General features: G+C 61.0%; 1 protein-coding gene across 1 annotated transcript in view; it reads left to right on the top strand.

Moving 5' to 3' along the window:
* ANOS1 (anosmin 1) overlaps positions 1-13,386 on the top strand; it is a 79,223-nt gene that overhangs the window by 21,025 nt on the left and 44,812 nt on the right. Inside the window, exon 2 of the mRNA XM_054715401.1 lies at positions 5,242-5,289. Within this exon, the coding sequence (XP_054571376.1) occupies positions 5,242-5,289 (48 nt within the window). The remainder of the gene's footprint in view (positions 1-5,241; positions 5,290-13,386) is intronic.

Here is a 13,386-nt window from a genome sequence, read left to right as displayed (position 1 = left end):
TTCCAGACAACGCCATGCGAATTGGCTACATTGTATCTTTCCAGACAACGCCATGCGAATTGGCTACATTGTATCTTTCCAGAAAGTGACATGCAAATTGGCTACATTGTATCTTTCCAGACAACGCCATGCGAATTGGCTACATTGTATCTTTCCAGAAAGTGACATGCAAATTGGCTACATTGTATCTTTCCAGACAATGCATGCGAATTGGCTACATTGTATCTTTCCAGACAACGCCATGTGAATTGGCTACATTGTATCTTTCCAGACAATGCCATGCGAATCGGCTACATTGTATCTTTCCAGACAACACCATGCGAATTGCTACATTGTATCTTTCCAGACAATGCCATGCGAATCGGCTACATTGTATCTTTCCAGACAACGCCATGCGAATTGGCTACATTGTATCTTTCCAGACAATGCCATGCAAACTGGCTACATTGTATCTTTCCAGACAACGCCATGCGAATTGGCCACATTGTATCTTTTCAGACAATGACAGCATGGGGGGGGGGGTGCCCATTAAGACCCGTGTCGGTTACGTCTCTGCGTGGTTTTCCTTTCCGTGTCGCTCATGCATTTTTCTCTGCTCCCATCACCGTTTCGGTTCCTCGCGGAAACTCTGCAATGGCGCTGACCTGGTTTTCTTTCTTTCTTTCTTTTTTTTTTTTTTTTTACAAAACACACCACTTGTTGGGTGCACAGCTTCCTACTCAAGCTGCTTTTATTTATCTATTTTATTTTTTAAAATTATATTTTTATCGATGTCAGAGAGGAGGGGCGAGGGAGAGAGAGACAGAAACATCCAGGATGAGAGAGAATCATGGATCGGCTGCCTCCTGCAGGTTCGATTCCCGGTCAGGGGCACATGCCTGGATTGTGGGCTCCATCCCCAGTGGGGGGCATGCAGGAGGCAGCCCATCCATGATTCTCTCTCATCACGGATGTTTCTCTCTCTCTCCCTCTCCCTTCCTCCCTGAAATCAATAAAAACATATTAAAAAAGAGGAAAAAGCCCTGACCGGTGTGGCTCGGTGGATAGAGCGTCAGCCTGCGGTCTGAGGGTCCCGGGTTCGATTCTCGGTCAAGGGCATGGACCTTGGTTGCGGGCACATCCCCAGTGGGGGGCGTGCAGGAGGCAGCTGATGGATGTTTCTCTCTCATCGATGTTTCTGACTCTCTCTCCCTTTCTGTAAATAAATCAATAAAATATATATTTTTTTAAAAAAAGAGAGAATAAAGATCAAGAAATCAACACACGACAAGGGCTGGCGAGGACGTAGAGAAAAAGGAACCCTCGTGCACTGCTGGTGGGAATGCAGACTGGGGCAGCCGCTGTGGAGAACAGTATGGAGTTTCCTCAAAAAACTAAACATGGAACTCCCATTGGACCCAGTGACCCCACTCCTAGGAATAAATCCCAAGAAACCAGAAACACCATCAGAAAGGATATATGCATCCCTATGTTCACAGCAGCACCATTCACCGTAGCTGAGATCTGGACACAGCCCAAGTGCCCATCAGCAGACGAGCAGATTAAAAAACTGTGGTCCATCTATACCAATGGAATACTACGCAGCCCTGAAAAAGGAAGAACTCTTACCATTCGCAACAGCACGGAGGGACCTGGAGAGCATCATGCTGAGCGACATAAGCCAGGCAGAGAAATATCCCATGATCTCACTCATGTGTGGATTCTGATGAACAACAAAAACGGATGAACAAAAATAGATCCAGAGACAGAAGCATCGAACAGACCGTCCAACCTCAGAGGGAAGGCAGGGGGGAGAGGGGGTTTAGGGGAGGGGGTAAGAGATCGCCCAAAGGACTTGTATGCATGCCCGGGAGCATGACCCGTGGACACGGACAATGGGGGGGTGAGGGCATGTGCTGGGGGGTGGGAGTGGCCGGGGAGAGGTCAGTGTGTGTGTGGGGGGGAATAGGAGACATCTGTAATAGTTTAAACAATAAAGAATTTATTTTTAAAAATAAAGCAAAAACCATCCATGAGGAGAGAGAATCACGGACCGGCCGCCTCCTGCACGCCTCACACCGGGGATCGAGCCCGCAACCCCGGGCGTGTGCCCTTGACCTGGAATGGAACCGTGACCTCCTGGTTCCTAGGTCGACGCTCAACCCCTGAGCCACGCCGGCCATGGCTTTCCTTACACGAGCAGATGGGGCGACGGGGGCGGGGGGAGGAGGTCCCCGGCACGGTGGGCACCCAAACCCCCCTCACCAGGCGGGTGGAGAATTTCCGCGTGAGGGGCGAGCTGGACGTGACTTTGTTGATGACGTCCCGGGAACCAGGCCTCGGCGGTTCCGCTCCGAGCAGCCGCCCTAACGGCCCGGGCTTCCTCCCCCGTGTAACCTGAGTCCCGTGGGAAAGGTTAGCGGTTACACTTAACACGCCAAGCCGACCGGGTGGGGGGCGCGGGGTATGTGTGTGTGTGTGTGTGTGTGTGTGTGTGTGTTTCAGCAAAACGCCTTTGGTGAAGCCGGCGTGATTGACTGGCATTGTCTCCTGGTCGTGTACATTAAAAAAAAAAAAAAATACATATATTTTTATTGATCTCAGAGAGGAAGGGAGAGGGAGGGAGAGAGAGAAACATCCACGAGGAGAGAGAATCATGGACCGGCTGCCTCCTGCACGCCCCACTACTGGGGATCGAGCCCGAAACCCGGGCATGTGCCCTTGACCGGGAATCGAACCCGGGACCCTTCAGTCCGCAGGCTGACACTCTACCCAGCGAGCTAAACCAGGTAGGGCCACACTATTATTATTTTTTTAATATACACGGAGTGGCCAGATGATGATGATCTCTGAACGCATAGTCATCTGGCCACTCAGTGTCTATCCTATATAATAAAAGGCTAATATGCAAATGGTCCCCTCCACCGGGAGTGCGACCAGCAGGCAGGCCGGCCAACCGCCCATGTCCCCTCCCCCTGGCCAGGCTGGCCGGACCCCACCCATGCACGGATTCATGCACCGGGCCTCTAATATATATATATATATATATATATATATATATATATATACACACACACACACACACACACACTGAGTGCCAGATTATTATGTGTTCAGAGATCAGAATAATCTGGCCACTCGGTGTATAATGAATTTTTAAAATATTTTTTATTGATGTCAGAGAGGAAGGGAGAGGGAGAGAGTTAGAAACATCCATGATGAGAGAGAATCATGGGCCGGCTGCCTCCTGCACGCCCCCTGCTGGGGATGGAGCCCGCAACCCAGGCCTGTGCCCTTGACCGGGAATCGAACCCGGGACCCTTCAATCCGCAGGCCAACGCTCTATCCACCGAGCCACACCGGCCAGGGCTGTTGTTCGGTGCCCTTCCCTGGAGCTCTTTGAAGAATTCCTTTTGCTTTCAGGGGAGAAACACCAAAAGGCCGGGAAGGGGGAAGCCGGGACGCGCCGTGCAGAGGGCGTGGGGGGCGGGCGATGGCGCTCTGTCAGCTCTCTGAAGGCCGGCGGGCAGCGTCCTCGTTTGATCTGGTAACACTGATGAGAGACGGCCCGTCCTCGTTACCGCGTCCGAGCCGGGAGCCCCGCCGTCTGATCCCCTCGGCGGGGGGGGGGGGCCAGGGATGATCCTCTGAGGCCAGCGTCTCCCCTGCCCGAGGCGATCGGCCCCTGGATGTGGCTGGCTCTGGGCCAGAGCTAGACTTTACCCCAAACGCTGAGCTTTTTGTCCGTCTGTGGTGGGCGGCTTCCCTGGTGAAGGGGTTGTGCTGCGTCTTAAGAGCCACCCCCCTCTCCCCCGCCCCTCCCCGGGGCGGGAGGCTGCAATGCATTGGGTTCTGGTGTTTTTCCAGCCCCACCTGGCCCAGCCCCAGGAGCAGGCCAGGTGAGCCGCTCCGGTGAGGGGCGGTGAGGGGCAGTGAGGGGCGGTGTGCACACCTGGCCTCCCCACGGCGGCCCGTTCATCCACCGGGGCTCACCCACATCCTCGAGGGCGTCAGGCAGGCAGCCCCCTCAGAAGTCCTTTGTGGCGGTGTTAACGAAAAAAAAAAAAAAACCCAAAAAACCATTGAAACCTGTAAACAACTTTTTATGAGTTTATTGGAGCCAAACGGTGGACAGATGCCGGGAAGCAGAACCTCCACGAATGGAGATGATGCTCAGGAGAATGTCGGGTTACGTCTGTGTTTATACATTGAAATCAAAGGAAAGGGACGTAGGCGGGTGACACGAAACCCATTGGTGACAGATTAGGGAGGTGGGACGAAGCAAAGCGGGGAGACCTCTGGGATGAGGTGAAACGGGAAATGATGGACAGGTACCTTCTCTTACAGAGACGACCCGGGATGGAACGGCTGACAATTAACTTGATCACAATCACAACGAGGGAATGTCCCGGTGCCCTGAGGGGTCCGGGGTAACGAGGAAGTTACAAGCTCTGTCCGTAGTTGAATATTTAATTTTCAGACCATCTTTTGTGGTGAGGTTAAGGTCTCTTCGTTTGCAAGACTGCCACGCAGGCCTCCCCTGAGCGTGTCAGGTCGGCATGTGGCTCCTTTCGTCCCCAGCGGCAAACAGCAGGAGGCCGCTGAGTGATGGAGGCGCAGGCCTGGCCGGCTGCAGGAGCTGAAGGGGGAGGGGCTGATGTGAGGAAGCTGGAAGCCTCCAGGGCAGACACCTTCGGGATGCGTGTGTGTGTGTGTGTGTGTGTGTGTGTGCGTGCGTGTAGAAAATTTCTGCATGGAAAAGCTCCTTGAATAAGTTCAAGAGACAGATGAGCCGGCCGGCGTGGCTCAGTGGCTGAGCGTCGACCTGGGAACCAAGAAGTCACGTTCGATTCCCGGTCAAGGGCACGTGCCCGGGTTGCGGGCTCGATCCCCAGTGTGGGGCGTGCAGGAGGCAGCCGGTCCGTGATTCTCTCTCATCATGGATGTTTCTCTCTCTCTCTCTCTCTCTCTCTCTCTCTTCCTCTCTGAAATCAATGAAAATATTAAAAATAATAATAATGCAGCCAGGCTGGCGTGGCTCAGTGGTTGAGCGTCGACGCATGAACCAGGAGGTCACGGTTCGATTCCGGTAGGAGGCGTGCAGGAGGCAGCCGACGGATGAGTCTCTCTCATCATAGATGTTTCTCTCTCTCTCTCTCTCCCTCCCTGAAATCAATAAAAACATATATATTTTTAAAAAATCTGCGCGGTTCCGGTCAGACGGTCGTGTGACTTGCCCCCGTGTCTTTTTTCTCTTTGCAGAACAACGGCTCCCTGGACTGGTGCCAGAACCACAAGCAGTGTTCCAAGGTACGTGCCGTGTTCCCGCACAGAACGGCCGGGTTTGCGATGATCGAGGTTCCCCGGACCCCGCAGCACGTCTGTGGCAGCGAGAAATCGCGGGCCCTCTCCGCCCGGCGCCCACCAGCGTTACGCTGGATGCTTTTGTAGAGCGTGGTGAACGCCGAAAACGGACACTGGTGCAGTGTGTACACACACACGCACACACACGCACACACACACGTGTCTATGGGGTTTATCACACGTGCAGTCTCCATTAGCGTGGCCCCCGCTGAAATCAAGATCCATGTGTCGACATATTTATTTCTCTCTGCATTCCATACTTTTTAAAAATACACTTTTACTAGAGGCCGGTGCGTGAAAATTCATGCGCTGGAGGGGGGTCCCTCAGCCCGGCCTGCCCCCTCTCACATCCGGGAGCCCTCAGGGCGGGAGGCGACCCGGCGATCAGGGGAAGGCGACGCCCCATCAATCACACCTCTGTGGGCGCCACCATCTTTGAGGGCGGGGCAGTCAATTAGCATATTCCCTCCTTATTGGCTGTGGGCGGTGCCATCTTTGAGGGCGGGGCAGTCAATTAGCATATTCCCTCCTCATTGGCTGTGGGCACCGCCATCTTTGAGGGCGGGGCAGTCAGTTAGCATATTCCCTCCTTATTGGCTGTGGGCGCCACCATCTTTGAGGGCGAGGCAGTCAATTAGCATATTCCCTCCTTATTGGCTGTGGGAACCGCCATCTTTGAGGGCGGGGCATCCATTAGCATATTCCCTCCTCATTGGCTGTGGGTGCCGCCATCTTTGAGGGCGGGGCAGTCAATTAGCATATTCCCTCCTCATTGGCTGTGGGCACTGCCATCTTTGAGGGCGGGGCAGTCCATTAGCATATTCCCTCCTTATTGGCTGTGGGCGCCGCCATCTTTGAGGGCAGGGCAGTCCATTAGCATATTCCCTCCTCATTGGCTGTGGGCACTGCCATCTTTGAGGGCGGGGCAGTCAATTAGCATATTCCCTCCTCATTGGCTGTGGGCACTGCCATCTCTGAGGGCGGGGCAGTCAATTAGCATATTCCCTCCTCATTGGCTGTGGGTGCCGCCATCTTTGAGGGCGGGGCAGTCCATTAGCATATTCCCTCCTCATTGGCTGTGGGCACCGCCATCTTTGAGGGCAGGGCAGTCAATTAGCATATTCCCTCCTTATTGGCTGTGGGTGGTGCCATCTTTGAGGGCGGGGCATCCATTAGCATATTCCCTCCTCATTGGCTGTGGGCGCTGCCATCTTTGAGGGCGGGGCAGTCAATTAGCATATTCCCTCCTCATTGGCTGTGGGCGCTGCCATCTTTGAGCGGCTGAGGTCGGTGGCCGGGAGAGATCCTATTGTGGGAAGCTCATCGAACGGGCAGTTAATCAATTCCCTGGACTCCGGGACCCACTTTGACCAGAAAACAACACCCCACGGGCATCGCCCATCACGGCAGGGGGCCTGGGGGACCCTCACATCACACATGGTTATAGGGGGGCCTGGGGGACCCTCACATCACCCATGGTTATAGGGGGGCCTGGGGGACCCCCACATCACCCATGGTTATAGGGGGGCCTGGGGGACCCCACATCACCCATGGTTATAGGGGGGCCTGGGGGACCCCACATCACACAGGGTTATAGGGGGGCCTGGGGGACCCCACATCACACAGGGTTATAGGGGGGCCTGCGGGACCCCACATCACACAGGGTTATAGTGGGGTCTGGGGGACCCTCACATCACACATGGTTATAGGGGGGCCTGGGGGACCCCACATCACACAGGGTTATAGGGGGGCCTGGGGGACCCCACATCACACATGGTTATAGGGGGGCCTGGGGGACCCTCACATCACACAGGGTTATAGGGGGGCCTGGGGGACCCTCACATCACACAGGGTTATAGGGGGGCCTGGGGGACCCTCACATCACCCATGGTTATAGGGGGGCCTGGGGGACCCCACATCACCCATGGTTATAGGGGGGCCTGGGGGACCCCACATCACACAGGGTTATAGGGGGGCCTGGGGGACCCTCACATCACACATGGTTATAGGGGGGCCTGGGGGACCCTCACATCACACAGGGTTATAGGGGGGCCTGGGGGACCCTCACATCACCCATGGTTATAGGGGGGCCTGGGGGACCCCACATCACACAGGGTTATAGGGGGGTCTGGGGGACCCCACATCACACATGGTTATAGGGGGGCCTGGGGGACCCCACATCACACAGGGTTATAGGGGGCTGGGGGACCCTCACATCACACAGGGTTATAGGGGGGCCTGGGGGACCCCACATCACACAGGGTTATAGTGGGGCCTGGGGGACCCCACATCACACATGGTTATAGGGGGGCCTGGGGGACCCCACATCACACAGGGTTATAGGGGGCCTGGGGGACCCTCACATCACACAGGGTTATAGGGGGGCCTGGGGGACCCCCACATCACACAGGGTTATAGGGGGGCCTGGGGGACCCTCACATCACACAGGGTTATAGGGGGGCCTGGGGGACCCCACATCACACAGGGTTATAGGGGGGCCTGGGGGACCCTCACATCACACAGGGTTATAGGGGGGCCTGGGGGACCCTCACATCACACAGGGTTATAGGGGGCCTGGGGGACCCCCACATCACACAGGGTTATAGGGGGCCTGGGGGACCCTCACATCACACAGGGTTATAGGGGGGCCTGGGGGACCCTCACATCACCCATGGTTATAGGGGGCCTGGGGGACCCCATATCACACATGGTTATAGGGGGGCCTGGGGGACCCCCACATCACCCATGGTTATAGGGGGTCTGGGGGACCCCACATCACACAGGGTTATAGGGGGGCCTGGGGGACCCTCACATCACACATGGTTATAGGGGGGCCTGGGGGACCCTCACATCACACAGGGTTATAGGGGGGCCTGGGGGACCCTCACATCACCCATGGTTATAGGGGGGCCTGGGGGACCCTCACATCACACAGGGTTATAGGGGGGCCTGGGGGACCCTCACATCACCCATGGTTATAGGGGGGCCTGGGGGACCCCACATCACACAGGGTTATAGGGGGGCCTGGGGGACCCCACATCACACAGGGTTATAGGGGGGCCTGGGGGACCCCACATCACACAGGGTTATAGGGGGGCCGGGGGGACCCCACATCACACAGGGTTATAGGGGGGCCTGGGGGACCCCACATCACACATGGTTATAGGGGGGCCTGGGGGACCCCACATCACACAGGGTTATAGGGGGCCTGGGGGACCCTCACATCACACATGGTTATAGGGGGGCCTGGGGGACCCTCACATCACACAGGGTTATAGGGGGGCCTGGGGGACCCTCACATCACCCATGGTTATAGGGGGGCCTGGGGGACCCCACATCACACAGGGTTATAGGGGGGCCTGGGGGACCCCACATCACACATGGTTATAGGGGGGCCTGGGGGACCCCACATCACACAGGGTTATAGTGGGGTCTGGGGGACCCCACATCACACATGGTTATAGGGGGGCCTGGGGGACCCCACATCACACAGGGTTATAGGGGGGCCTGGGGGACCCCACATCACACATGGTTATAGGGGGGCCTGGGGGACCCTCACATCACACAGGGTTATAGGGGGGCCTGGGGGACCCCACATCACACAGGGTTATAGGGGGGCCTGGGGGACCCTCACATCACACAGGGTTATAGGGGGGCCTGGGGGACCCCACATCACACATGGTTATAGGGGGGCCTGGGGGACCCCACATCACACAGGGTTATAGGGGGGCCTGGGGGACCCCACATCACACATGGTTATAGGGGGGCCTGGGGGACCCTCACATCACACAGGGTTATAGGGGGGCCTGGGGGACCCCATCATTTAGGCTGTGATGGGCACCGAGGCAGGAAAATGCTATTTGACAGACTGGGGTGCGGGTTTTGGGGATGAGACGGCCGGGCCACAGGGTGAACGGCCTTTGTCCGCGTGCGGCGCCGGGAGCCGGGTTCGGCCGGGTCCTCCCCGCCCTTCAGCCCCGGGAGCCGGGTCGGCCGGGTCCTCCCCGCCCTTCAGCCCGGAGAGCCGGGTCGGCCGGGTCCTCACCGCCCTTCAGCCCGGAGAGCCGGGTGGGCCGGGTCCTCACCGCCCTTCAGCCCCGGGAGCCGGGTCGGCCGGGTCCTCACCGCCCTTCAGCCCCGGGAGCCGGGTCGGGGTCGGGGTCGGGGCCGGGCTTTCACGGCGGACAATGGAGCGGCCGCTCTCCGGGGCGCCTTTCGGAGTCAGCGCGGGGCTGCGGGCGGGAGGGTTCATTTTCCGTTTGTTCAGCGAAGGGGCCCTGACCGGGTTCAGCGTGGAAACACCCCCCCTCGCTCCCTCTCTCTCTCTCTCTCTCTCTTTTTTAAAAAATAAATTTTATTAATTTTTCACCGAGAGGAAGGGAGAGGGACAGAGAGTCAGAAACATCGATGAGAGAGACACATCCATCAGCTGCCTCCTGCACGCCCCCCACTGGGGATGTGCCCGCCACCAAGGTCCATGCCCTTGACCGGAATCGAACCCGGGATCCTTCAGTCCGCAGGCCGGCGCTCTATCCACTGAGCCACACCGGCCAGGTCTCTCTCTCTCTCTCTCTCTCTCACTCTCATCACCATCATCGTCACTGGCCGTAAACCTCGACCCTGATTTCTACGAAGCCCCTTCCCATTGGCCTTGGGAGCCGGGCGCCCGGACACAGCCAGGTGGGGGATCCCGGCTCCCGGCCCTCCCCGCCCAGGCCAGCGCCTCAGGGGCCGTGACGGGGTGATTTCCGCGCCCCCCCAGACCCCCATCCCCGGGGCTCAGCCTCCCGTGTGCAGGACGCCGGGCACGAGCGAGCGGGGTGCGCAGGAGACCTCGGCCGGGGTCGGGAACGGGGGTCCCCGCGTGGCCTCCTGACCCGGCACGCGCTCCACGCGGCCACGGCAGGCCCCCATCCCTGATTCCGGGGCGGGTCCCCCCACGGGGAGCGTGCGGCCGGCAGCCGGACGCCGGGCCGGGAGTGGGCACCTGCGGACGTGGCCCGTCACCCCTCGCAGGCCTGCAGGGCACGGGCCAGGCCCGTGGTCGGCAAACCGCGGCTCCCTTGCGAGTTTGCGGCTCTCTGGCCCCCGGAGGGTGGCTCTTCCACAAAACACCACGGCCCGGGCGCGTCTGTGTCGAAGACGTGGCGTTCGAAGAGGTTTACGTTTAAAAAACGTGGCTCTCCAAAGAAATTTCAATCGTTGTCCTGTTGATATTTGGCTCCGTGGCCGCATGAGTTTGCCGACCGCCGGCCCAGGGGGCGGGGGAGCCGCTGCGTCTCCCGCTGAGACGTGGATTGCACTTGGGTGCCTGCCTGGGAGCTGTTTCCCGGGAGAAAGGAAACGCACAAAAGACGGGGGGCCGGACGCTGGGGGATCCAGGCCCTGGGCTGCGGGGGGAGGTGGGTGGAGGGGGGCGGGGGTGCACCGTCTCCTGGGGGGGGGTGTCCTCATGGGTGCTGGCGTTTTGGGTCCCACGGGAATCACACTGTCCCGTCCTCGCTTCCCCCTCTCCGCCCCCCCCGGCTCTCCGCCCCCCCAGACGTCACGGGCCGCCTCCTGGGAACTGAACGGGCCTTTTCAGGGGTTTATCTGCCTCAGTGAGCACAGTGTCCGGAGTCCGCCTTCCCAGGCCCTTTGCAGAGGGGGCCCCCGTGTGTGGCCTCGTCCGTCCGTCCGTCCGTCCGTCCGTCCGTCCCTTAGCTGGAAACCTCGGCCCCTCCACCGCGGGCCGATCGGGCCCCGACCCTCACCAAGGGGCCGGCTGCTCCGTCTCTGGAAACGCGGACGGAGGGAGAAGACCCCGTGCCCGGCCTGTGAGGCTCAGGGGTCGAGCGACGACCTGGGAACCAGGAGGTCAGGGTTCGATTCCCGGTCAGGGGCACAGGCCCGGGTTGGGGGTTCCATCCCCAGTGGGGGGCGTGCGGGAGGCGGCCGGTCTGTGGTCCTCGCTCCTCATGGATGGTTCTCTTTCCCCCTCTCCCCTCCTCTCTGAAATCCATAAAATATATTAAAAAACAAACCCAGAATCAGCACCACCAGGTCAGGGGGAGGAAAGCCCTGCTGGAGGGGCCGGTATCAACGATAAAATACGGGCTCCCCCTACAGTCACGTGACATCACCCTCACCGCGTCGCTAACGGCAACTGTGGTAGCACAGGATCCGTCTCCGTGTCACCCGTGGGCGTCTGTCTGTGGGTGCCGCTGGGATCCTGCCCGAGGGGGAGTGTGGGAGGGTGAAGAGTGGGAGTCTCCCCACCCCAGAGGGCCCAGTCTCCCCCCCAGAGGGCCCAGTCCCCCCCCCAGAGGGCCCAGTCCCCCCCAGAGGGCCCAGTCCCCACCCCAGAGGGCCCAGTCCCTCCCAGAGGGCCCAGTCCCCCCCAGAGGGCCCAGTCCCCCCCCCAGAGGGCCCAGTTCCCCCCCAGAGGGCCCAGTCCCCCCCCAGAGGGCCCAGTCTCCCCCCAGAGGGCTCAGTCTCCCCCCAGAGGGCCCAGTCCCCCCTCAGAGGGCCCAGTCCCCCCTCAGAGGGCCCAGTCCCCCCCCCCAGAGGGCCCAGTCCCCCCCCAGAGGGCCCAGTCCCCCCCCCAGAGGGCCCAGTCTCCCCCCAGAGGGCCCAGTCTCCCCCCCAGAGGGCCCAGTCCCCCCCCAGAGGGCCCAGTCCCCCCCCCAGAGGGCCCAGTCCCCCCCCAGAGGGCCCAGTTCTCCCCCAGAGGGCCCAGTCCCCCCCAGAGGGCCCAGTTTCCCCCCCCAGAGGGCCCAGTTCCCCCACCCCAGAGGGCCCAGTTCCTCCCAGAGGGCCCAGTCTCCCCCAGAGGGCCCAGTTCCCCCACCCCAGAGGGCCCAGTTCCTCCCAGAGGGCCCAGTCCCCCCCAGAGGGCCCAGTCTCCCCCCAGAGGGCTCAGTCTCCCCCCAGAGGGCCCAGTCTCCCCCCAGAGGGCCCAGTCTCCCCCTCAGAGGGCCCAGTCTCCCCCAGAGGGCCCAGTCTCCCCCCCCAGAGGGCCCAGTCTCCCCCAGAGGGCCCAGTCCCCCCCAGAGGGCCCAGTTCCCCCACCCCAGAGGGCCCAGTTCCTCCCAGAGGGCCCAGTCCCCCCCAGAGGGCCCAGTCCCCCCCAGAGGGCCCAGTCTCCCCCCCAGAGGGCCCAGTCCCCCCCAGAGGGCCCAGTCCCCCCCAGAGGGCCCAGTCCACCCCCAGAGGGCCCAGTCCCCCCCCAAGATCCCAGTCTCCCCTCAGAGGGCCCAGTCTACCCCCAGAGGGCCCAGTCCCCCCCCAGAGGGCCCAGTCCCCCCCCCAAGGTCCCAGTCTCCCCTCAGAGGGCCCAGTCTACCCCCAGAGGGCCCAGTCCCCCCCAGAGGGCCCAGTCCCCCCCCCAGAGGGCCCAGTCCCCCCCAGAGGGCCCAGTCTCCCCCCAGAGGGCCCAGTCCCCCCCCCCCAGAGGGCTCAGTCCCCCCCCCAGAGGGCCCAGTTCTCCCCCAGAGGGCCTAGTTCAGCCCCAGAGGGCCCAGTTTCCCCCCCAGAGGGCCCAGTTCCCCCACCCCAGAGGGCCCAGTCCCCCCCAGAGGGCCCAGTCCCCCCCAGAGGGCCCAGTCCCCCCCAGAGGGCCCAGTTCCCCCACCCCAGAGGGCCCAGTCCCCCCCAGAGGGCCCAGTCCCCCCCAGAGGGCCCAGTTCCCCCACCCCAGAGGGCCCAGTCCCCCCCAGAGGGCCCAGTTCCCCCACCCCAGAGGGCCCAGTTCCTCCCAGAGGGCCCAGTCTCCCCCCCCCAGAGGGCCCAGTCCCCCCCAGAGGGCCCAGTCCCCCCCAGAGGGCCCAGTCCACCCCCAGAGGGCCCAGTCCCCCCCAGAGGGCCCAGTCTCCCCTCAGAGGGCCCAGTCTACCCCCAGAGGGCCCAGTCCCCCCCCAGAGGGCCCAGTCTACCCCCAGAGGGCCCAGTCCCCCCCCAGAGGGCCCAGTCCCCTCCCCAAGGTCCCAGTCTCCCCTCAGAGGGCCCAGTCCCCCCCAGAGGGCCCAGTCTCCCCCCAGAGGGCCCAGTCCCCCCCAGAGGGCC

Source organism: Eptesicus fuscus, chromosome 1 (assembly GCF_027574615.1).
Source record: "Eptesicus fuscus isolate TK198812 chromosome 1, DD_ASM_mEF_20220401, whole genome shotgun sequence".
NCBI lineage: Eukaryota > Metazoa > Chordata > Mammalia > Chiroptera > Vespertilionidae > Eptesicus > Eptesicus fuscus.
This window is presented reverse-complemented; position numbering and strand designations above follow the sequence as displayed.